The sequence below is a fragment of the Xenopus laevis genome, chromosome 7L, assembly GCF_017654675.1.
Source record: "Xenopus laevis strain J_2021 chromosome 7L, Xenopus_laevis_v10.1, whole genome shotgun sequence".
NCBI classification, from domain to species: Eukaryota; Metazoa; Chordata; class Amphibia; order Anura; family Pipidae; genus Xenopus; species Xenopus laevis.
Window position 1 is genome coordinate 80,215,874 of NC_054383.1, and position 25,406 is coordinate 80,241,279.

Sequence of the window (25,406 nt, forward strand, 5' to 3'; positions counted from 1 at the left end):
CGCGCATTAGTGAATTTGCGTAGTTACGTCCGTTGCGAAAATTCGCCAGGCGTAAGGGTGCGAAGTAACACTAGCGAATTTACGCCAGCATTCGTTAGTGAATTTGCGAAGTAACGAAAATGACCAACGCTAGCGAATTGACGCTAGCTTTAGGCGCTTCGGCACTTAGTGAATTTGCCCCATAATGTTTGAGGATAAAAACTGTTTATTTTGTTTGAAATGAGAAGCAATTTTTGTCAACCCCCACCCAACCCTAACATGTCCACTCTCTACCTAATCCAGAATGCCATCTGTATTTATAGACCAGTGTCCACCCCATCAATCAATGATATGAGGCTGAAGTGGGGCATTGCAAGATCATGTGTTGGGTGGGAGGAAGGAGAAGTTTGGCAGAACCCGTCCATGACCCACAAAACATTTTCAATTCTGAAATTTTAATCACAACGCACCTAGTTTACACACAATTGTGTTTGTTTTGACCAGATGGACATCATTTTGATGGACACAACTTCCCATGTGGCCACAATTACTGCGGGGGCAATGCATTGTGGGCAATAACCATGGGGATTTGCATCTTAAAATTGCACTTTGAATACTGCTTCTAGTAAACAAATGTCCATTCAAGAGAATAACATTGCATACTGTTTGTAACCCCTGTACCATGTATGACTGAAACAAAACTAATGTGTCAAATGTGTTTAAATACATAGTAACACTATAATACACATTTTTCATATAGATCATGTATAGATTTATCAACCCCCATATGTATACATATGTTCCTTTACTCAAGAACTGACATACTGTATATATTATCTATCAATCTACCTTTATATTCACCCTCATGGCAAATAAGTGCAACAGTTCAAACTCCCCCCTATAGCACCACAGGAACTTTGATTAGAAGCATGTTTTATATTTAAGAGACATTTGTCAAGTAGCTCATCACAACCAAAATGTCTGATTGGAAGGCAAACAGAATATGTCAGAGAATTCTGGAAAGAGCTGGATAGTTGAGGCTGCACAGTAACTTTTTATTAAGTAAAAATGTTATCATATTTGGTTTTTTTTGTTGACTGTCTGTAACGCATCTGCAGGAGGTATAGTCTGTTCTCAGCACATAGCCCCTTTAATAGACCTGTATTCCATACACATGCATTCATTGTCTGCATAAATGGCTCCAAGAGTAAATATGAACATGCTGTGAATCTCCTGCCATATAATATTTTGCACTGTTGAATTTTTTTTCTAAATCTCTGGCTTATTCTATTTGTCTATTGGGAGCTTTGCCATTACAAAAGTCATTTCTGGATGATGTGCTTCTTTCATATTTCATTTAGGAAGAGTAGCAGGCTGATTCTGTGCAGGGATATTTTGGATTTCAATTATGTTCTGTAGTAAATTGCTAGATATTCTGTAAATCAAAACAATGAAAACATCTGGTTTCATAGTTGCATATGCAGATTTATTATTTTTTTTAAGTTTACAGCAATATGTCTAGACATCACTACCTCAGGAAAAATATGCAAATTTAGATCTGTAACATTTCCCAGATGGATCAGACAGTCTACTAACTTCAACCACTCCAGTATATATATATATATATATATATATATATATATATATATATATATATATATATATATATATATATATATATATATATATACACACACACATCTATACAGACCTTCAACCCCTCGATCTATACAAATCTATCTATACACTAACATATATATATACTTACTTAAACACATAGCTATACTAAACTATTTGTAGATCTTAAGATAAGTATAGCCTTGGCTATTATAATGGTCCCAGAAGTCATCCAAGCCATTTGTAAAGACATTAATAGAATCTGCCTTCACAAAATCACCTAGTGGGTTATTCCATGACTTTACTGCCCTTACTATTAAAAAACTATTTTCACAGCTTCAAATCAAAACTCAATTTCTCACATCTAAAGGGGTTGCTTCATGTTCTTTGTTGTTTTATATGAAAAAAAGATCACCCACTAAATGTCTATAATGTCCTCTAATGTACTGTACTTGTAAAGAGTATGTTTAAGAATGTTTTTTCCAGAGAAAACTACCCCAACCTCAATAGTCTTTCCTCATATAGTAGCTTAATTGTGCCATTCCTTTAACCAGTTTAATTGTGTGCCTCTGCACTCTTTCTAGCTCATCTTATCCTTCTGGGGCCCAAAACTGCACTGCATGCCCAACATGAGGCCTTACCAGGAATCTATAAAGACGGCAAATAGGGATGGGCGAATTTGAGCCTTTTCGTTTCGTCAAAAATTCGCCGCCGGCGGATTGTCGCCAACGCCCATTAAAGTCTATGGGCGTCAAAAAATTTTTGTCGCGCAACAGAATTTTTTTGACCCGCGTCTTTTTTTGATGCACGCCGCCATACAAGTCTATGGGCGTCATTTCCACTGCGAAACAAGGCGAAAAAATTCACCTATCCCTGATGACAAATAATACTTTCACCCTTTTATTTGCTTAAGAAGCCAGTGACTTGCACTGCTTAGAGTTAAGCTGTTTGTTATCCACAAAACCCCTCAAATGTTTCTCAATTTAAGTGGTCACTGAACACAAGACCATTTAGTGTATAACTAGTATACCAACAACCTTGTATTTATCAATATTGAACCTCATATGACAGTTTTCTGCTCAGTTCTCCAAATTATTAAAATCTCTCTGCAAAACTGCAACATCCTGCATGTAACTTGTAGTTCTGAACAAAATAGAGGTAGTATTTACAATACCAACATCAAAATAATTAAAAAAAGCTAAGAACTAAGGACAGATCCCTGCGGTATGCCACAGTCCAATCAGAATTTGATTATTTACCATCACTCTTTGTAATCTATCTTCAGGCATACCAGATGCTTCTCTATGTTTCTGTTCACCCCTTATAGAAGGCAAGTATATTTGCCTGGCAAAATCTGTTGCACCCACTGTAAAGCCATGCTGGAACAAACTTTTTGGATTTAAAATGTATTCCAGCATCCTACCCCCAATATCTCCCCTCAAAAATGTTGCCAATCACTGAGGCCGAACTAACAGGCCTATAGTGTTCCATCTGAGAACTGGATGCCTTTTTCAAAAATACAACCACATTAGAAATTTGCCAATATGTTGGCACCATGCCAAAGAAAAATAGTTCCTCAATTTTATATTCCCCGCTCTCACCAACCAGTTAAACTTCCATAGATACTAAGGGCCTGATTTAAGAATGCTCAAGCCTTTGTCCTCAAGCCTTTGTGCTCAAGCAATCGGGTCCAACAACCATGCAAGAGTTCAAAACTTGGCTTTCTGGCAAGCAGGCCCTTAGTATCAGAGGAATATAAACTGGTTGGCTAGAGCAGGGACACTGAACTGTTATTTTCTGTTTATACAACTGAGGAGCTGTTTTACTTTATTTTCCAGAATTCTTTCAGGTCTGGCATGAAGGCTCAATCATCATCATGCCCTAAGGGTCCTACTTCATTTTTTGGATTTATTTTACTCTTTGCTGGAAGACCTTTTTAAATACTCCATGTGTGGTTGCTTTGCATGCTTTATTTGCCTCTTACCATATAAAAGTTTCAGCAGTTTCAGCTAAATGCTTATTTTTTTTCTTACCATTCTCAATGCTAACCCATCTATAAAACCATAATGGTTTTGCTAGAATGTTTGAAAAGGGATATTACAAATAAACAACATATTGACTGCAAATCATTTGTTATATGCCTGCAGACATGAAGCTGGTTTGCTAAATTACAAAGGCAAATGAATAGAGGTGATATTTGTCTGTACATAATCTACAAATTTAGAATATGCTGAATGTACATAAATCAAATCTAGTGTGCCTGTTCCTATATGTTCACACTGCAAACAAGGATTTCTTTTTTTCTCCTTCCATGGTATATACCATGTAAAGTCAAACCCAAGGGGTCATCACACATCCATTCTCTGCAGGCTATTGTGCCTGGAACATCCAGCAATATTTTTTGGTCTGCCTCTCAATATTCAGAGGTTGTCTGGATCTAAAATATCCCCATACATTTCCTATAAATGGTGAAATCTTATGTAAATGCATTTCTTAAAGGAGAAGGAAAGGTTAAAACTAAGTAAGCCTTATCAGAAAGTTCCATCTAAATATACCAGTAAACCCCCCAAGTAATGTTGCTCTGAGTCCCCTGTCAAAAGAAATACTGCATTTCTTTCCTTCTATTGTGTACACATGGGCTTCTGTATCAGACTTCCTGCCTTCAGCATAAACCTCATTGCCCTGGGCAAGAGCATGCTCAGTTTGCTCCTCTCCCCCTACCCCTCCCTTCTCTACTGTAATCTGAGTCCAGAGCAGGGAGAGACTCAGGCAGGAAGTGATGTCACACCACATTAATACTGCAGCTCCTATTCTAAACAAACAGAGAGTTTCTAGAGCTTTTTACTCAGGTATGGTAAAACATTCTACAGAATAAATATAGCATTCTAGCTTGCACTATTGCAGCTAATCTATTGGCAATAAAATGCCTCCGTAGCTTTCCTTCTCCTTTAAACAGTCTCAAATAGTTCTTAACCCATTTTTCAAATAAGAAAACATACCCCATAATAATTGTCAGCAGGCCCACCACAAACATTGAAGAAAGAAGGAAGGAAGTCAAAGGTTAAGGAAAGTAGGAGATGAATTGGGTAAGTGGTTATATAAAGATGACAATTACACTGAAAGTCCAAGGAAAAAACTTAAACTGACACTTAATTAGCTGCAGGTAGATTATAGCTCAGTAATAACTGCTGATATATAATAATTTTTTTTGTAAGAATAGATATAAATGTCAGCATTCATGGGCATATGGAAGTCCAATAAAAAAAAATGTAGTGATTTAAAATTCCATCGTAATAGATGTCATTGTGAAGCAAAGATGTATGTGAATACTGTAGGTAATTTAGAGAGGAAATACAGACATTAATCATAAACGCTAAAGATGTTGTTATTCTTACTAAAGATGAGTTTGTATGTAAAGTCTCGGAGGGTTACACTATTTTACAATCGACCTGAAATACATAAACCTCTAATTAAGCCCCCAAGGAGAATTATTACATTGTGTAAAGTATCACTGACATCTAATTTGTCAAACTGTATTGATCAGTGTAGAATCATATAGTTTGTGTAACAGATTCACACTTTAAAGACAAGAATGACCTTCCTTAATTTATTCAATATATGAACTGAGAGAAAGATGATCTGTGGGCTAGAAGCAATAATATGCTGTCAGAAGAATATCCAATGTCTTACCTTATCCTCAAATGCCATTTATATTTTATTCCTCAGTATTTTGCCCTACATTTTTCGCCTTCAAAAAATATATGCATTATGAGACTGCAGTGATGCCAGAAGTGACTTTTGACTTTGTACGCCAATAGAACAAACATATTTCTGGACTTACCTACTACTTTTTTCAGCCCACTTTCTGGAGCCCATATCCTATAACATATTTATATAATGGCCATTGGTCATAACACAGCCTTTTTTTAAGTATACTATGTAAATAGCTAATGGGGATATAATACGCAAGCACAACACAGCTTTTTCCAATGAGATCCTGTTAATTTTTTGGTGCCCTGTGGTATTCTAGCTGCCATTATTCCCCTTCAGTGGGACAAAGTACAGAGAGCTCATATCTGATTGCAAGCTTAAGTTCAAAATTCTAAAATCTATTCACAACTGTGCATTGACACTATGCACAAAGCTATTTGCAACTAAACATGATCCTTTGCAACTTGCGGTGAATGTCAATGTGCCTGCCAGCCTTTTCTGACATATTGTGGACAAATGCATAGAAACCTTACAATTTCTGGCAGCATGCATTTTATTCTATAAACCCACACTGATCAGAACTTCAGTGAGCTAGTAATTCAGAACAGTTGTGCCTTTATGGCTGAATTTTAGTTCTTGCACAGACGTAGTGGCAAACAGTAAGAACAACAGAGACACTTATGGGGTTATATAATATCACAAGCAAAGTTTGCAACACTACTTATCACCTTTAGCAACCAATCAATTGGTAGCATTTGCATTTACAGGTATTATCTGGAAACCCATTATCCAGAAAGCTCCAAATGTTGAGAAGGCCATCTTTCATAGACTCCATTTTCATTGTAATTCAATTTTTTTATAATGATTTCTTTTTCTCTGTAATAATAAAACAGCACCATTTACTTGATCCCAACTAAGATATGGTTCATTCTTATTGAAGGAAAAACAATTACATTGGTTTAATTAATGTTTAGATGATTCCTAGCAGACTTAAGGTATGGAGAACCAAATTAAGGAAAAAAAACATCTGGGAAAGCCCCAAGCCCTGAGCATTTTGTATAACGGGTCCCATGCCTGTACTGGTCTCCTGTAAAACATTTTAGTGGTGGCTATTGGTTATTGCTCCTGGGCAGTTTGTGCCCTTTATTCCATATGGGGGATAATATAAACTGAAGCCCTCTAGTGATTGGTAAAATGCACCACAGCATGGATCTGATGGCAACACCTTATGTGCCTATAGCTGAAAGAAAACATGTGACAAGTAATTTGGACGCTAATCCTATTATTGATGCAGAAGATGAAGAAAATCTTGTTCTACAACTTGCGGGTTATTTGTCAAAATTGATGCTAGTTTGCTTTCATATTGTGGCAGAAACCTGTTATTATTCTGATTGTGAGTGAAAACAAATGACTACTTGCATCTGAACTTTTGCACCTTACACTGCATATAGAAATAAGCCCTCTGGGGTAAAACAAAAGAAACTGAAAACCCCCAGGTTCATTATCCTTTATTCTAAACAATTACAAAAATATTTTAATAAATGGGATATGAACATTTATAACCTATTATATTATAGATATAGGCTATCTATAGGTGAGCACTATGCAAGGGTCCAAAAGCACTAAGCAAATAATCAAAAAAACATGCATAGTAGCTCACTTCATACATTTATTTGTGCAAAAGCACCACAGCAATGAATTATAATTGTTGATGATATGCACAAGTAAAGTATTGGAAGAGAGTCGCACAAACACCATATTTGTTGCAGGTGGGGAGCTTACCCCTTTTACTGCCACCGCCCGTGCATCATAAAAGGGGTAAACTCCCCACCTGAAACAAATTTGTTGTTTGTGCGACTCTCTTCCAATATTCTACTTGTGCGTGACTGATGAGTACCAATCGTCTAGGGAGATCTGCACCACCAGGTAGGAGAACCATAGAAAAGGAGAGGAAGTGTGGTATCTTTCAATATTGTTGGTGATATGAACATTTGGCAATTTTAACTGCTACACTACTGATACTGACATTCAAAGTATTTCACATACCTGTGCTATCCTATATCTGTGAACTTGTTTACACATATGCAAAATGTTTTACTTCTGTCGAGCGACTCCTTCACATCTCTTCCGTTACATCTTCGCATACACACAGGGAAGACTTTGCTAGAGCTGCACCACTTTACTGGCATTCCTTCCATTTTCCAGCAGGTTTATCTTTCATTCAGCTTTCAAATTATGTAATACACATTGCTTGCCCTTGTTTAATTTAACTCTCTATCCACTCCTTTATCCACGGCCTCCTGTCAAGGTACAATACTCAATGCCACATCTCTCATTCTCTTGAACCAATTTTGCCCTAGTCCATACCTTGAGTCTTTTTTATGGTTGAAGTACCCAAAAATTACTTCGAAATTCAAAGTTTTTCAATTTGAATATTCACTTTGAATTCACAACCCTTCGTAAATGTGCCCCTGTGTGTGTTCAGGCAGTGTAGAATAAAATACAGTTTTTTTCCACACTTTTCTGGCTGTTTCTCCCTCTTGTGACCCTTAGTGCTCTTGCACTTACATAGTTCAGTTGGGTTGAAAAAAGACCATAGTCCGTCAAGTTCAACCCAATATACCAATAGCCATTCTAATGGTACATTTTAGTATGCTTGTCCAAAAAATCATCCAAACCCCTCTTAAAAGCATTAACAGAATTAGCCATCACACAGCAGTGCATTTCACAATCTCACTGTCCTGACTGTAAAGAACCACCTACATTGCTTCGAATTAAAGTTATTTTCTTCCAGTCTAAAGGAGTGGCCTCTGCTGCGTTGATCATTTTCATTCGATAAAAGCTTCCCTGTTACCTGTCTTTAATACTGTCTAATGTACTGGTAAAGATTAATCATGTCCCCTTGCGAGCATCTTTTTTTCCAGAAAAAAACATCCCAACTGTAACAGTCTATACTCATGGTTTAAATCCTCCATTCCTTTAACTAGTTTAGTTGCATATCTCTGCATTCTCTCCAGCCCATATATCCTTCTTAAGGACTGGAGCCGAAAACTGCACTGAACACTCAAGGTGAGACCTTACCAGGTACCTATAAAGAGGCAATATTATGTTGAATTAATGCCTTTTTTTATGCAAGACAGCACTTTATTTGTTTTAGTGGCCACAGAATTACTCTGCCTGGAATTAGACAAATTGTTATCTACAGAAATCCCCAGGTCCTTCTCAATTAAGGAAACCCCAGCAAACTGCCATATGGGGGCAGCTTTACTAAGGGTCGAAGTGAATTTGAGGGAATGTTCAAAGTAAAAAAAATTGAAATTCGAAGTAATTTTTTGGATACTTCGACCATCGAATAGGATGCTACGACTTCGAATTTACTTCGACTTCGATTCGAAGTAAAAAACGTTCTAATATTCGACCATTCGATAATCGAAGTACTGTCTCTTTAAAAAACTTCGACTTCAATACTTCGCCAAATTAAACCTGCTGAAGTGCTATGTTAGCCTATGGGGACCTTCTACAACCATTTTTTAAGTCTTTAGAGGTTGAAGGAAAATCCTTCAATCGTTCGCTAAAATCGTCCGATTCGAACGATTTAATCGTTCGATCGAGCGATTTTTATTGGACCACAGGATTGCCAAATTTGTTGAAAAAACTTTGAATTCGATATTCAAATTCGAAGTTTTTTAATTCGATGGTCGAATTTCGAAGTTTTTTGTACGTCGAAATTTGACCCTTGATAAATCTGCCCCATGGTGTAACTCACATTTATATTATTTTTACCAAAGTGCATAACCTTGCATTCATCAACATTGAACCACAATTTCCAGTTTGTTGCTAAGTTTTCTAATCAAATCACTCAAAAAACACACAAAAGTGGCAACTTCCTGCATGGATCTTATCCTTGCTCCCAAGTGCCCAGATATGTTCCAGGAGATTTTCAAATATCCCTGTGCACCTGTAGATCTGCAAAGTCACTTTGGAAATGGCAGAGAATTCTCCAGAGGAAAATGTACAGTGCATACTGCATATGCATTTCTTTTACAGAGGCCTACAAAGGCTCTGTGACTGCATTAACAATGTAAATAATTAAACTATTTTAATAGTAGTTGCATAACATTTCATAGAAAAAGTTCAATAAAATATGATATGAAAATAGACTTGCTGCATTGAAAACAGGAAATGCATGAACTTAATATATACATAAAAATTCTACACTTCTGTGAAAACTGAATCGTACATTTAGAGGCAGATTTATCAAGGGTCGAAGTGAATTCTAGGGAATTTTCGAAGTAAAAAAATTCGAAATTCAAAGTAATTTTTTGGATACTTCGACCATCGAATAGGATACTACCACTTCGAATTTACTTCGAATTCGATTTGAAGTAAAATACTTCGAATATTCGACCATTCGATAATCGAAGTACTGTCTCTTTAAAAAAAAACTTTGACTTCAATACTTCGCCAAATTAAACCTGCCTAAGTGCTATGTTAGCCTATGGGGACCTTATACAGCATTTTTCTATGTTTTTTGAAGTGGAAGTGAAATCGCTCGATCGTACGTTAAAATCGAATAGTTCCATTCAAAGTATTTAATCATTCGATTGAACGATTTTACTTTGACCACAGAATACACAAGTTCGAATTCAATATTCGAATTCAAAGTATTTTAATTCGATGGTCGAATTTCGAAGTTTTTTTATACTTTGAAATTCGACCCTTGATAAATCTGCCCCTAAGCCTTAACTGGTAATTTTCAGTTTTTACAATTACAGATATTCAGCTCGTGTAGAATAAATCCTTTTACACCTCTCAATCTTACTGCTTACCCTTATGGTAAGGTCCATCAGTACTTTCTATACATATGAGATAGCCATGAGTTTCATGCACTTATTTTTGATGGCAGCGATACAGTCATTATGGGCGATAAAGGAAAAAGTAATGAAAACAGCTTTACTGAAATACACAATATTCTTTGATTTGTGTTTTTAATGGTATAATATGGCCATAACAATCTGAAGATTGTATAACACTGCAATAAAGCAAAAATCAAATATCAAAAATGTTATTGCAAAAACCACCAATAAAAAAGGCAAGACTATTATAAAAACCGATGACTTAATTTAAACATAGCCAGCTTTTCACTTAAAAATTTAATTATCCTTACTGCAATGAATAAAAAAATACTTTTTGCATAAAACTTCTTGATGGCATATTGCCACAAACAAACCCAGTATACAATACATGCCATTATATACACATGATCCTCAGGGCCATTAAGGATTGCAGAACAGCACATAATTACAGATGGAGCACCACAGGAGTCTTGATGTTACTAAATGTTAAACAAATGTAGGCTTATCGAGCCATAATATATCTCCAAGACAGAGGTTCAGCATTAGCATTCAGCATGCGGATCTTGTGGAAGAATAACTGCTAGTAGAAAAGTATTTCCTTTAAAGTTACATATATAAATTGAAAGTGACAATTCGTTCTATCCTGGCACTGGGACAAATCAGAAAACACCCCATTCTCCAGTTATTCAGCGTGTGGGACACTTTAGAAGCGGTAAGTGGGTTGAGAAGTCCCACCGTAATTACAATACAACCTATGAAAATGTGAAGCTCTGGTTTCACCTATTTAATGTGAGCTATTCCGTGATGGAAACATTTTTTTCTTGTTGATACCTCACTGGAGGTGGGGTATCAATGCTGGGCAACATTGAAGGGCCCATTCCCTGGTGTGTTGTTCCAAGTTTAAGTTTGAAAAGTTAAAGGACAAACTTGTCCTACAGAGGTAGGCCCAGTGGTTTTAGATAGTTTGAGGCAACATCTGTACTACCTTACTCCAGGAGTGAGAGATAGGGTCCAGTTAACTATTGAGCAGTCTGAAGCTTCACCGGGGAGAATTAGAAGGATTAGCAGTCCTGGGTGTACCATCTGTATAGTAGGGATTCAAGTGTACAGACTTAGGAACAAGTGTAGCTCACCTAGGTTCCACATGAAGGGCCTGATACATTAGATTGGTCACTTGATTATTGACCACTGATGGGTAAAGAACTGGATGTGTAAACGCGTAAATGCTGAATATTTGTACTGCGCACTATCCTCCTGGAGGTTGTTCTACATTCTGCAACTAATGAGTTGTCATTTGTTTTGAGGACTACTGACACTCAATTGATTTAATCAACCTGAGGGTCGAAGATCTGCAAAATTCTTCCTCCACTAAGTTTGTGAGGGTCCAGTCACATACTATATATTTCTTGCACCAAGTCCTGATGAGAGTTGAATCAATGTATCTTACTGTTTATCATTTAGTCCAAGCACCTAGGCTTTGATCTTATGTGCACCCTGGCATTGGATTTAGATTTATATATACATATAGTCTCATTAGATTAAATCTGCTGCTTTACATATATGTAATCTAAAATAGATTTAAACAAACTGAGTGACAAGGGATCCTTTTTCTTCTGAAAAGTGTGAAGAAGCTATGTGCATGGCTTACTGCAATTGGATTTAATTCTAAAATATACAGAGGTGTTTTTCAGCCAATGAAAATCACAAGTAAGGAAAAAGGAGTCTACTCTAATGCTTCTTGTACATTGCAAGCTTTTCTGCTTCAGGGAATTGCCTATAAGAACACATGTAAATTGATAGCCACAAAAATGGCGACAGTTAAGTGCTTTAATTTGCATATGTCTGTTGGGATGTTCTTTCTTTGGTTGATGCTGTAGAACTGATGTTTCCTGAGGAAAGGGAGAAGGGAAGCATTCCTAGGAGAACTGCTGTACTATATGCTGTATTTTTCCAGTTCTTTCAGATATATTACCTTTTAGCTATTAGTGTGTGTATCTGTAATGGCATGGGAATTTTATTATTATCCTTTATTTATATCTCATTGACGCACAACAAATTGCACAGAGACTGTTTAAAATTCACAATTTGTCTCAGTACATATTTCCTACAAACACAAGCAGAATGGGAGTCATTTATATAAAAAATGAATCAGTTAACCTGCCTGTAAGTTCTTGGAGTGTGAGTGGAAAACAATGTATCTAGAGATAACCCACTTACTAGGACAGTCAATATGCTAATTTGTTGCAGATAGTGCCCAGATCAAAACCCAGTGTTACAAGACAGCAGAGCTACCCAGTAATGCCATGGTGGCTTATTGGACTAATTTGCCAAATATGGCACATTAGGCAAATGTTTTATCAAACTTGTTTTTAATGGAATCTCTATAGGCAAATCCTGAATCATATGAAACTGAATATGGTCCAAAGTGTTCCAGGTAGTTTAGGGCTGCCCCATTTGTATCATTTTCATATAAAAATTGAAAACCCATCTTTGCCCCTTACATATCCAATCCAGCTCACTGCAACAGAGTTCAAGCATGCCATAGTCATAACTGCAGAGTCTGCCTAACAGATGAGATTGAAAAAGAAAAATGGTAATCTATATAAAATCATAATCATAATACACTGCCATATTTACTCAGCAGCCTTGTTTTTCTATCTGGATTCTGAAAATAACAAACATTTTTGCCTTTGTAGGTTCTCCTTTTCACTGGTATTGTCCAACCAAAGAACATAGATTTTTCCTAAACAATACTAGAGAATGCAGTCTTTTCGTCAGACCTTTGCCCCCCCCACACTTTTAACACCAATTTAGGAGAATCTTAACTATAATTGAACCTGTCTAAAAGACAATGTTACTCAGAACTTTTGCTGTCAGCTTTTGTAATTGTATCAGATAGATCAATAATATTGCATATATTTTGTGGTATCAAATATACGTGTAATTGCACTTGACTTGACACTAATCATGCTTATATTTCAGGATGTCAGTTAATTATATTTATAATTGGAATGGACCAATCAGTAAAAATGTATTTATATTGTGTTATATTGGTTGACAGATTTGTAATTGCACCTGACTAGCCATTAATTATGAAATCAGTATTATGTGGTTCTATAATGTCTTAGGGGAGTTAACACTATTACATTTGTTCTTTATTCATCTTCATTTCCATCCTTCTTACAAATAAATAAATTGTTTATAACACCAATTTTATGATGCTTATGTATATGGAAATGTTCAATTTTACTGCCCATTTTCTGCTTCTATAGGCAAAGGACAAATTAGGGAATGTGGCATTCTTTATAATGTTCCAGTAACTTCACTGAAAACCAAAAGTCAGCAAATACACTTACATTTGCAATGAGAGAGGGTGGAATTGGAAAGATGAGGACATAAAAGTATTCCTGTATTTTTATGAGACAGATATTATAATTCATTAAAATAAACCATGCTAATAACATGCTAATAGCACAAAAAGTCAAGGTAATCCTTTGATGACCCTTGTTATTTTCTGGTATTTTTTTTTGCTCTCCTTGATATTCATAAAAGACCAGCCTATTAGAGTGATATTTGGAGGTGACTTATTTCCTGTTCTAAATGTTCTGGTAACTATTGCTTCCTATCTGTAACCTTGTGAAGGGAAAGGTTGGAACTCCAAAGAGATCTTAGACCAAAAGAAAGCCTCAAAACCACTGCACCAGGGTATAGTTTGCAGTACTTTACCTGTCATATAAAATTCCAATATAGATAAATTTTGTTTGATGACAGCATATGCTCTTATCTTATTTCAAGAAAGTATTATATTGTCTCTCATTAGATTGTAAGCTCTTCTGGACAGGGCCCTCCGCCCTTAGGGGTAAATTTATCAAAGAGTGAAGTTCCGCCACTAGAGTGAAATCCCGCAGCTCTCCATTCATTTCTATGGGATTTTGAAAGGCATATTTATCAATGGGTGAAAGTGAAATTTCACCCTTTGATAAATACGCCTTTAAAAACCCCATAGAAATGAATGGGAAGTGGCAGAATTTCACTCTAGTGGCGGAACTTCGCTATTAACTTCACTCTTTGATAAATATACCCCTTAGTATCAGATTATGGTCACTATATATGTAATTCTGTATGCTCTTTGTATAAACCCAATTATTGTACATCCCTACAGAATATGTTAGCACATATACAGTACAAATAACAATCCATAAAATCAGGATGGTTCATTTTGAAGGGGCTTACCAATGGCTTTAACCCATAGAAAACACATTGGATAGGGTTTTACATAAAGAACACAGATTAAAATCCAAACCTAATTCTTAGAGCTATGGTATGTTCTGAACCTGCTGTAACTGATTAATGGTTTGTGGTTATGTCCGACAGATACTACAGATCTAGTAAAAAGAGATTGGCAAAAAAACAGGAAGAAAGATTTAATGGAAAATATCCAAAACAATTTCCCTTTCAGAATATAAGAATGTAAGATCTTGTATAACCCTCCTGTCATTGATGCTACAGTAACACATCTTTCAAAGATGGAAGAAACGATGAAAGAAACGTTATTTTGTTTCCACTATGTACTGTATTACTGTATATGGCTGAAATGACAATACAATTCACTTGACCACTTGACTTGACTTGAGATGGCTATTGCCTGAGTGATGATTAATTGTCCTTCCATGGAGAAAAAGACGAGGATGAATTTATCTGGTTGGGCTTTTTGTCTCAAAAAATCCAAAAAATGTTGCGGAACTATTTTTGGATACAAAACTGCATCTGAATCTGAAAATACTCCAGCTAAACCTGTCAAATTCAATGGCAGATGTCCCTTTTACAATTGGAAGATGTTTCTTGCCTTCATGATCTTTGAGGGTTTCAGGCTGGTTTTCATCCAATAATCTGAAAAAGATGCGTTTTTTGGGGCATCAAATCAGAAAAAGTTGCTTTTTCACCACACATGTTTTTTTTCTATCTGGATTTATTGGTAAATTAAGGGTATTCATGTTTGGAAATTTTGTCAAATTTTTTTTTATATAGTGAGAAAATGTAGAGTTTTAGTAAATACCCCCTGCGTGTAAGGCTGCAGTGGTTATGGGGTTTGTTAAAAATGGTATGACTTGGTTGCTGGTACATCAGATAATTTGATCAGATTGGCAGACATTACAATAGTGGCTGTCTTTTCGCTGGAATCTTTTATTAATTTGACCAAATTAGATTTGTAAATGACCTCATTGCTCTGTTGTTGAGAATAGCAAAGGAACAAGCTTTGAAAATATCCTCAGAGGAATGACCTATTGCTTTAGGGATTTATGGTTCATCCATATAAGTAAGCATTAAACCTGACAGCCTGGTGTCTCAGTGACAGAAAATAGGTAAACACGTTTTTGTTTTTTTACATTTTTGCTACAGCTGTTCTGTTTAAGATATTATTATTATTATTATTCCCTCCTGTTTTCCTGAACCAAGCTGTCTGGAATAGCAATTGTAGCATAAACTTAATTTGTTTAATTCTCTGTGCACTTATAAAAGACAGACAGACTGTTTGGTAGTCCATCAGGTCAACAGAAAGGACAGTCTGCTTAATCAATGTCAGGAGTGTCCGATGACGGCTCCATCTTCGGCGCTGTGTCAAAGGTGGAGGCGCCCATGCAACGTGGATGTTCTGACACTGCGCGCAGACACCGGCGTGCGGACACTTACACACAGGCATAACGTTTGGCGCCAAATTTGAAATAAAAGCGCACCAAGGTCACGGGTTCAATGCCCGATTATAGGTTGCATTACCTCGGCATTACTGGGTTCTATTATTGACACTCTTGTGATTTTTGGACTTGACCTTGCCTGAACTTTGGACTTTGTTTCTATTCTGCCTGCCTTTGAACCTGCCTGTAACTTGACTACATTTATGCCTGCCCCCTTTTTGGATATGGCGAACTTGGACTTAACGCCTAGCTTTCTCCTTGGTCCGGACTTCTCTGTGTTTGGAGCCGCAAGGCCCCTGACAATCAAATAGCATTAGCTATTAGATAATGCCAACAGTTTCCAGGACCTACTCTAGGAAAACCAATACTCCTTTGGTTAAGGCAAAACCAAACCAACAAAACCATCACATCTAAAGAATATAAAACCAAGGGCTTCCTCTGAGTCTGTTTGTGAAGGACTTTTCTGATGTTCGGTCAAACCTTTTGTAAAGTATAACAGGTTTATCGTGATAGGTTGTTTAGCCAGTGCAAGGTGCAAAGCACAGGCATTCCACTGGGCAGAAGTTCTCCAGGAATGAGCATTAGGGGGGCCCTCTTGCACTTCTGTCCAGGGGCATTGTAAATGTGCCCACTGAGTATGGCTAGATACAATTTTCATTCAATTCTCTAGTAGACATGTTTTACATTTATAAAAAAGATGCCTATGGTGCCTAGTTTAAAATTCTAGTTTGAAAGGTTTAACACCTGAGGAAACACCTCATAGGAAACCAATGCCTATTTCGGTAGCCTCGCACTGTAGCCTCCTGTATCATACTTTTTTCTTGTATCGCCCTTCCCTCAAGGCACTTGCCATATCTCTAGGGTTTTACTTATGCAGGATGTAAAAGATGACAACACATGGCACAGGATAGATCAAAGACTAGAAATGTAATCCTACGTCTTCACAGTCAAGTCCCTGACAATCAGCTGCACATAATGTACAATCTTTGGCAGGCATGTGGATAAATACACATTATTATGTTTCCACACCCTATACATAAAATAGGATAAATAATTAAATGTAAGTTAAATGTTTCAAGCCCAACATTGCAAAAGTGAATGTTATATAGCTAATGGTTAAATAGCTAATTTGATCAAAGACAAACATCATAATTCGCCTCCTACTCCATTGCAGTTTTTCTCCCTTTTGAGGATCTGTAATTTTTCTAACAGCATGTTTAGGTTATGCACATTAACAGAAGAAGATGGTCTCACCAGATTAGTAAAGATGTATGTGTAATAAGCTGTCACCATTCCCAGCTCAGCTGCCTGCAGAGAAAGAAGGAAAGAGAGTAATTTAAACCAATAAAATAAGGTTTGTTCTGCAGAAAGCATAGTCTGCTCTGGTACAATCTGTTTATCTCAATAGGGGCCTTGTTTGAAATACAAGTTGTGCAAAAATAGCAACATCGTTATCAGAAAGAGCACAGTCAATCTAATATATATAGTCGTACTTTTATATTATAAAAAACTGAAAAACACAGAAAAGCACAGTACAAAGTGAGTTGCTAGGTATGTATCTATATAATGCCAATCACAGAGACAAATATATAAATAAACAAGCAAACACTTAAATTCACACAGAATATCTCAGTTATTGAAAGTTGATTTTGTTCATCTTAAAAAGAATTAAGTCAGCTAGTAAAGCGAATACAATTAAAAAAAATAGGTCAGCTAGTATAGCAAATAAAATATGAAATGTTTATGTTGCATGACACCAAATCAGTCCAGAATATGATGGAACTATACTGTGGGCGATTTACAATATAGTTTCAGTGAATGAGCTGCTGACAGCAAGTCCAATTATACAATCCCATCTTGTAGACACCACTTCAGCCTAGAAATGACCTGTTTAAAGCAGCCACCCCAGAAACTCATTATTGCCCAACACAATCCCTTATATTAAGTTACTGCATCAAATAACATCCATAATACTTTCAAAAAGCACTACCTCACACTACATCGTCAGTGTACCTGCTTACTGGCTGTGTTATTAGAAACCCTTATATGAGAGAAAAAACATTGTCCCACAGCTTTTAAAAGACTCTTAAAGAATTGGATGGCTGGTTTTAAAGATACTTTATTTATGCAGGCTATAATAGATAGAAAGACGGCCTTGTCTTTTACATAGAAGTTCCATTATTTCTGCAATTATATATTTCACATATGCTATAGTTTGTTTTCTATGCTATAGAAACTATTAATATCTGTGCCAAACAATTCCTTTCATTGATAAAAAATAAATCAATTTGCATTTTACCATTTTCAAATATTTCTACTGTCTGTATGCTACTCAATGTTAACATTATTTGTTCTTCAAATAATAAATTTTTTTTTTTGATCTCAGAAGGACCCAGAAAATAGGTGGATACAATTTTACCTTAATGTCCCATGCATATTATAAGGATGCTATCATAAAAAGGTTGTATTTGCTGTTGCAAGTAATGATTAAACTTGTTATTTTTATTAAAATATTATTATTATTAGTGTGGATATGTAACATGGAGAAATGGGACAAAAGGCAACAAATAGTCAGAATTTCAGTTTTCCAAACATGAACTTTTCAGATTTATCATTCAAAAAAAATGTGGCCCCTAAATCCTGCTAAATTCTATATAAGTCAGTGGGAGGAGTATTTTCAACATTCAAGATATTTTATTTTTTTGAAAATTCATCATTTGGGAGATTGTGAAAAAATAATTACACATAGGGGGTTATTTATTAAACTCAGGTCGGTCTTTTTGGGGCTTGACTTGAATTTTTCCCGATTTATTAAAGCCAAATGCAGCGAAAATCCAGAATCTGAAAACCACCATCTTAGACCTGCCAAGGCTGTGTATAAGTAAGTGGCAGAGGTTTCCTATACTATTTTGAAGTTCCTGAGGTCTGCGCTGGAATTAGCCAGAAAATCCGACCATTTTGGACTTTTTAGGCAAAAATTTGAAAAATTCGGGCTTTTCAGAAAAAAAGAAAATTCGGATTTTAGTAAATAACCTTCCCCATCTCAGTTAATATTGTTCTCAAATTTTTCAGTGATCAGGTTTATTTTTCATCAGTCACTGAAAAAAATCTTTTTAATTTTACTTTTCATTTCTACCCAGACAAATCACAAGTAGGTTGTAGATGGGATAATGCTCTTAATTTTCAAGGTTTAATGATGGTAAATTTAGAAATAATTGCATTCATATATGTGAGAGCAAGCAAAAGGTGCAGGGACAAAAACAAATTTTCAGTAAACAACACATGACCAAGGAATGTTTTAAGGCACCATGATAAACTCAGATGAACAACCATGGTTTATCATGGGGTAGCAAGCTAGGCTGACAGTTTTTCATTAGTAATTCTTTTTGCAGTCTGAATCATTCTTTTAGCTTATTCTTTTGAGGGATGTGGAACAGGTACAGTTCTAATTACATTGTTATAGATGAAAACATTAACCTCCTCAAAAGTAAAAGGAGACAAGGGTTTTTGTTATTTCTTGTGTAACAAAGGCCTTCAATTGATGACTTGAGTATGGTGTGAACAATTTTTTGTCCCCTTCCACTTTATGATTAATGGAGAGGATGTGATCATTTGCTATCTTAATAGCTTTCAGTGGTGAATCAAGAAAGCATTCCAATTTTAATACTTCCAATATACAGGTATTGAGATAAATTGAACAACTTTCTTCTCACGATGCGCATGTGCAGTATAGTGAAAAGCTAAATTTTAACTAAAATGCTGGCTATTTAGTTCTACTGTGCATGTGTCTTCCCTGGGAAATTTGAAGAAAGAAGAAGCAGCAAGACTATCACTCCATGGAGCTCGTTGAAATAAGTAGATACAATCACTTGGGGGTGCCTAACTTTTGGCACCCCAAGTAAAAATGCCTTTCCTTCTCCTTTGATGGGCAAAATTCATCACAATGGACAATTGAACAGGGATAATTGCACTTGGATGGAGTAATATATGAACCATTGTTTGATTAGGAAAGCCTCTGAATGTTTAGAAGAACAACTGTAAGAAACAGCTCCTTTGTTCAATATCAGAAGAGGTTTTTCAACTGTTATCTTGATGCAGTAGTAACTGAACACACCAATTAATGCTTGTTCCACTAATCCATACCACTGATCGGTATGGTAACCGAGTCACAATCAGCACAGTGTAAGGGTGTTGTTTAAGAGTTTTGTTTACACTGCATTTATATTTTCTACAGATTATTACCAGTGTTTGCTTTGCCAAAAAAATCATGAAACCTGATGAAAATTTGTGAAACTTTTGTGAAATTTTGCCAAAATGCAAAAACCATGGTGCAAAGATCAGAGCTCTCATCATTGAAAATTGCAAGCTAGGAATTCTAATCCCTACCCTATAATAGAAAATATTATATGAGTATCACAACATAATGATAATGTCTGTATTTTTCTTCATATTTTTTTAAAGTGAAACAAAATCCATGGCATTAATTGGGAAAGGATATGCAAAAAATATGCCATGGGCAAATTTCATCGTAAATCCATAGCAGGTGAAAACATCTGCTCACCAATAATTCAGACATCACTGTTAGGGTGATGGTTTAGCTGTGGTACAACTTGTACAGTTGTGGTGTTGACAATTGTGAGTGTCAGTGGCTCAATGACAATTGGTTAGTTAGAAGTTCAAGTTCATTTTCAAAAGGTAAGACATATGGAACAATTCTGGCTTCAATGTTTATTGGTAAAACCCAGGGCCTAATTTTAGTGACATAGGTGGGTTTTGAAAAAAATGTTCTTTCTTAATTGATCCTCCACTCACAACTTGGCTGCCATGGACACTGTTTTCTAGTGAAGAGAAGCAGTTCCTTTCCAAAGGGTTTTCTATTTTCTGTCCCCTCAGGCCATGTAACAGCCCAATGATTGTAGGAAATTTTAACACTAAATAAGCTTTATCAGAAAGGTCTTTTTTAAAACACTCATAAAGAGTCACCTGTGAAAAGAACCACAGCAAGTCCTATTCTTTACACATGATCTTCCATACCAGATTTCCTTCTCTCAAACCTCCAGGCCCGGCCATGAAGCCTGCGCAGCTTCCTCATCTCCCTGTCCCTTATCTCTTCTGTAATCTGAGCAGAGAGGGGAGCCAACATTGAGAGTCATAGGCAGTAAGTTACGTCACACCAAACTGATATGACAGCTGCTATCTTAAACAAACAGAGCTTCTATGGCTGCTTATTCAGGTATGGGAAAGCATTCTACAGAATGAATATAGCATTCTAGCTTGCACTAGCTTTCCCTCTCCTTTAATAGTTTTATACAGTATGATAAATAGGCCCCCCAAACAGACACATACAAGAGAATCTTGAGGATAGCATTTACTATGGATTGTCATTTATAATGCATTCATTTCAGATTATTCAATATACCCTTGATATTTTGGTTGTGTACATCAGTGTCTCCATGGCTGTTCATTTATTTGTAGGATACTGTTTCATAAAAGCTTTGCAATATATACCAGCTATTGATAAACCTGTGCTTTGCAAACACATACTGCATAACATCACTAAAGATGAGCAAACATTTTGGTCTAGTACAGTTTTTTGTTAAAATGTTGAAATGTTAATTTAGATAGGGGATGAGTACAAACTAAATTGAATTTTGCCATGCTAAATGCAGTTTGTTGTGATGGAAAAAAATGCAGTAAAAACACATACATCATTATTATGCACCCATTTCCCTTCTACATCAACCCCTGGAATCCGACCTTCCCCAATCTGTCTAAGAAACCAAAAATGCCTTACTAACAATATATTTTTAAAATGCATTGACTTCCATGTTGGTGGAATTTCACTGCAATTTCTGAGTTTTGTGAATTTTCAATAAACATACCCATTCTTTTTCCAGTAGTCATATGTCCATAGCAGTGTGCCTATGCTGACCTCCTCGGCCTAAAAAAGGTTCATATTTCAGAATTTGCTTTCATTTTGTTGTTGAAAACATGAAGGTTGCAGTCATTTTCTTGATTAGAACTAATGATGTGCAAATTGGTAGCCGGAAAGAGTGTAAAAGTGTTGTTTCTGCTCCCATAACTGCAAATGTATAATTAGGCTCAGCAAGAGGGCTACACTGAAAGGCCTAATCCTTCATATAGCAGACTAATCATTCTTGCAACACATTTAGGAATTCTCAAAATTGGCCGTGGTATATTAAGCACCTTATTTCTGTAACACAAATCAACAGCTTTTTGTTTGTTTTTTGTTTCTATTATGTAAACTGAATTTCTCATGAAGAAACATGTCTTCAACATAGCTGGTAACATCTCAAAAGCCTCTGTTTTAGTGCTGCATGGGGTGAATGACTGCAAATGTTTCATCCCCATAGATTGTTTGTAGCACTGTCTTTTTCTGTTAACTGTTGTCCATGTTGTTTGCTTCTAAGATGAAAGCCTTTTTGTGTATAAGCCATTTACACAAAACTTCTCCATGTGTCCAAGGCCATCATCTCTGTCACTCATAGCTGAATTTTCTGTGTAGTCCTTCCCTGCTATTTCCTATTGTACTGTTCTGTCCTAACAGCAGAGTGTCATCCTTATTGCTAGATATGTGGAATTCGCTGCTATGGGATTTTTAAAGGTGTATTTATCAAATGGTGAACTTTCACTATCACCCTTTGATAAATAAGCCTTTAAAAATCCCATAGAAATTAATGGAGAGAGGCGTTATTTTACTCTGCGGACAGTGGAGATCTCTAAAGTCACTCTTTGATAAATCTATTCCATAGAGCGTTGTAACCCATGGCAACCAATCCAATGCTTGCTGTCACTGTTGCTATGAGTTACTAATGCTCAGTTGCAAACTTACCCAGTGTTGGTAAATGAGCCCCATTATTCTCTAATAAAAATTGTTAACATACAGTATACTCTGTTTCTAGCACTTTGAACAGCATGTAGTGTAGCTAGTTCAAGGGGAAAATCACCATTACATTAACCTTTAGTATGTAATGGAATGGTTAATTCTAAGCAACTTTTGATTTGTTTCTTTTTTATAGTTTTTTTTTAATTATTTGGCTTCTTCTTCTGAATTTCCAGCTTTTGAATGAGGGTCACTGACCCCATCTAAAAAATGAATGCTCAGTAAGACTGTAAACTGATTGTTATTGCTACTTTTTATTACTTATCTTTCTATGCTGGCCCTCTGCTATTCGTATTCCAGGATCTTATTCAAATCAATGCATGGTTGCTAGGGTGATTTATGCCCTAGCAACCTGACTGCTGCACTTGCAAACTGGAGAGCTGCTGAATAAAAAGCTAAATAACTCAAAACCACAAATAATAGAAAATAAAAACCAATTGTAAATTGTCTCAGAATCACTTTCTATATCATACTAAAAGTTAAAGGGATACTGTCATGGGGAAAAAAATATTTTCAAAATGAATCAGTTAATAGTGCTGCTCCAGCAGAATTCTGCACTGAAATCCATTTCTCAAAAGAGCAAACAGGTTTTTTTATATTCAATTTTGAAATCTGACATGGGGCTAGACATTTTGTCAATTTCCCAGCTGCCCCTGGTCATGTGACTTGTGCTCTGATAAACTTCAATCACTCTTTACTGCTGTACTGCAAGTCGGAGTGATATCACCCCCTCCCTAACCCCCCCCCCAGCAGCCAAACAAAAGAACAATGGGAAGGTAACCAGATAACAGCTCCCTAACCCAAGATAACAGCTGCCTGGTAGATCTAAGAACAACACTCAATAGTAAAAACCCATGTCCCACTGAGATACATTAAGTTACATTGAGCAGGAAAAACAGCAGCCTGCCAGAAAGCATTTCTCTCCTAAAGTGCAGGCACAAGTCACATGACCAGGGGCAGCTGGGAAATTGACAAAATGTCTAGCCCCATGTCAGATTTCAAAATTGAATATAAAAAAATCTGTTTGCTCTTTTGAGGAATGGATTTCAGTGCAGAATTCTGCTGGAGCAGCACTATTAACTGATTCATTTTGAAAAAATTTTTTTTCCCATGACAGTATCCCTTTAATTTAAAGTTGAACAACCCCTTTAATGCTGCAAACATTTTTATAAATCTGCCCAGAATGAAGCAAAGGAAATGAACTGCTGTACCTTTTAATCATATAATCAACATATATAGGCCCAGAAACATAAGGGAAGAAAAGTACCCTAAATGTATAATGCTCACTCAATTGGCACTCTTCAAAATTTGTTTCAGTTTGTAGAAAACATAGTATTTTTAAAAGGGCCTGTTATATTTCTGGTAGGGCTTTTGGAAGAAGTTTACAACCACTGACGTTTATGAACAATGAAAATAATAGACAAGGTAAATCTTTGCTTAGTCAGCAGATAAAAGATTTGTGAATATGTATTATCTAGTTCATGAATATGTATTATCCAAATCTCCGCTGAACACAATAGCCAGGGTGGCTCAGTTCAGAGAACAGATAAAAGATGGCTGAACACAGAAGGGCTGCAATAGAAATCAGGGCTTCTACATCAAAGAAAATATTTTTATATATACAGAAATAAAATGTTTCAATTAGTATACATATTATAATACATCTCAATTTAGAGCCCCAACATACTCTACAGAAATGTTCACAAAATACTTAATAAACCATTTGAGCCAATTTATCACTATGTACACCAGGTGGGCCCTACAGCAATACATGGCTGCCTCTGATTCTACAAAGTAGCCTATTTATATATTTATATAACATTTTAAAAAGGGAAGGTTTTAGGGGACAGAAATTTTACATATTCAAAATATAAATTAAAGAAAGATTATACTCATCACTTGAATATATTAAAGCTATATTTGTTTACGAGCTAGTAATACTGTTTTTACGCATTTTCCTTATTGTGACAATGCTGCTGCTGACCTTATATCTTTAAACAGTGGAAGGAATACATATTAGGCACATCTACTCCCTCTGCCTCATAATGGAAATTGCCCAATTACGTCTTGAGCAAAGTTTTCATTTCGGATGTCCAAATATTTTTAGATATGCTAACTAATTTATAGGGTTAAATTTCATCCCAGCACCTATTATTCAAAGAAATCATAGGATTTAATAAAAAGTTAAAAAGATAAACAACATAAAGCCAAAATCATTAAAGGGGTTTGTCGTGATTTTTATTTTGTATTTTTTATTTCCAAATTACACTGTTTACACTGCAAATAATTCACTGTGCAATATAAAATTTAATTCCTGAACCAGCAAGTGTATTTTAGTTGTAATATTGGTGTGTAGGCAGCTATCTCAGGTCATTTTGCCTGGTCATGTGCTTTCAGAAAGAACCAGCACTTTAGAATGGAACTGCTTTCTGGCAGGCTGTTGTTTCTTCTACTCAATGTAACTGAATGTGATTCAGTGGCACCTGGATTTTACTATTGAGTGCTGTTCTTATATGTACCAGGGAACTGTTATCTTGTGTTAGGGAGCTGCTATCTGGTTATCTTCCCATTGTTCTGTTGATGGGCTGCTGGGGGGTGGGGGGAAGGGAGGAGGTGATGTCACTCCAAATGTACAGCAGTAGTGAC

General features: G+C 36.1%; 1 protein-coding gene across 3 annotated transcripts in view; it reads right to left on the reverse strand.

The window, feature by feature from the left end:
• Nucleotides 1-25,406, reverse strand: part of grik4.L (glutamate receptor, ionotropic, kainate 4 L homeolog) — a 344,981-nt gene that overhangs the window by 96,841 nt on the left and 222,734 nt on the right. For all 3 annotated transcript variants that reach the window (XM_041569223.1, XM_018225767.2, XM_041569222.1), the window contains exon 8: nucleotides 17,111-17,164. In XM_041569223.1, the coding sequence (XP_041425157.1) occupies nucleotides 17,111-17,164 (54 nt within the window). The remainder of the gene's footprint in view (nucleotides 1-17,110; nucleotides 17,165-25,406) is intronic.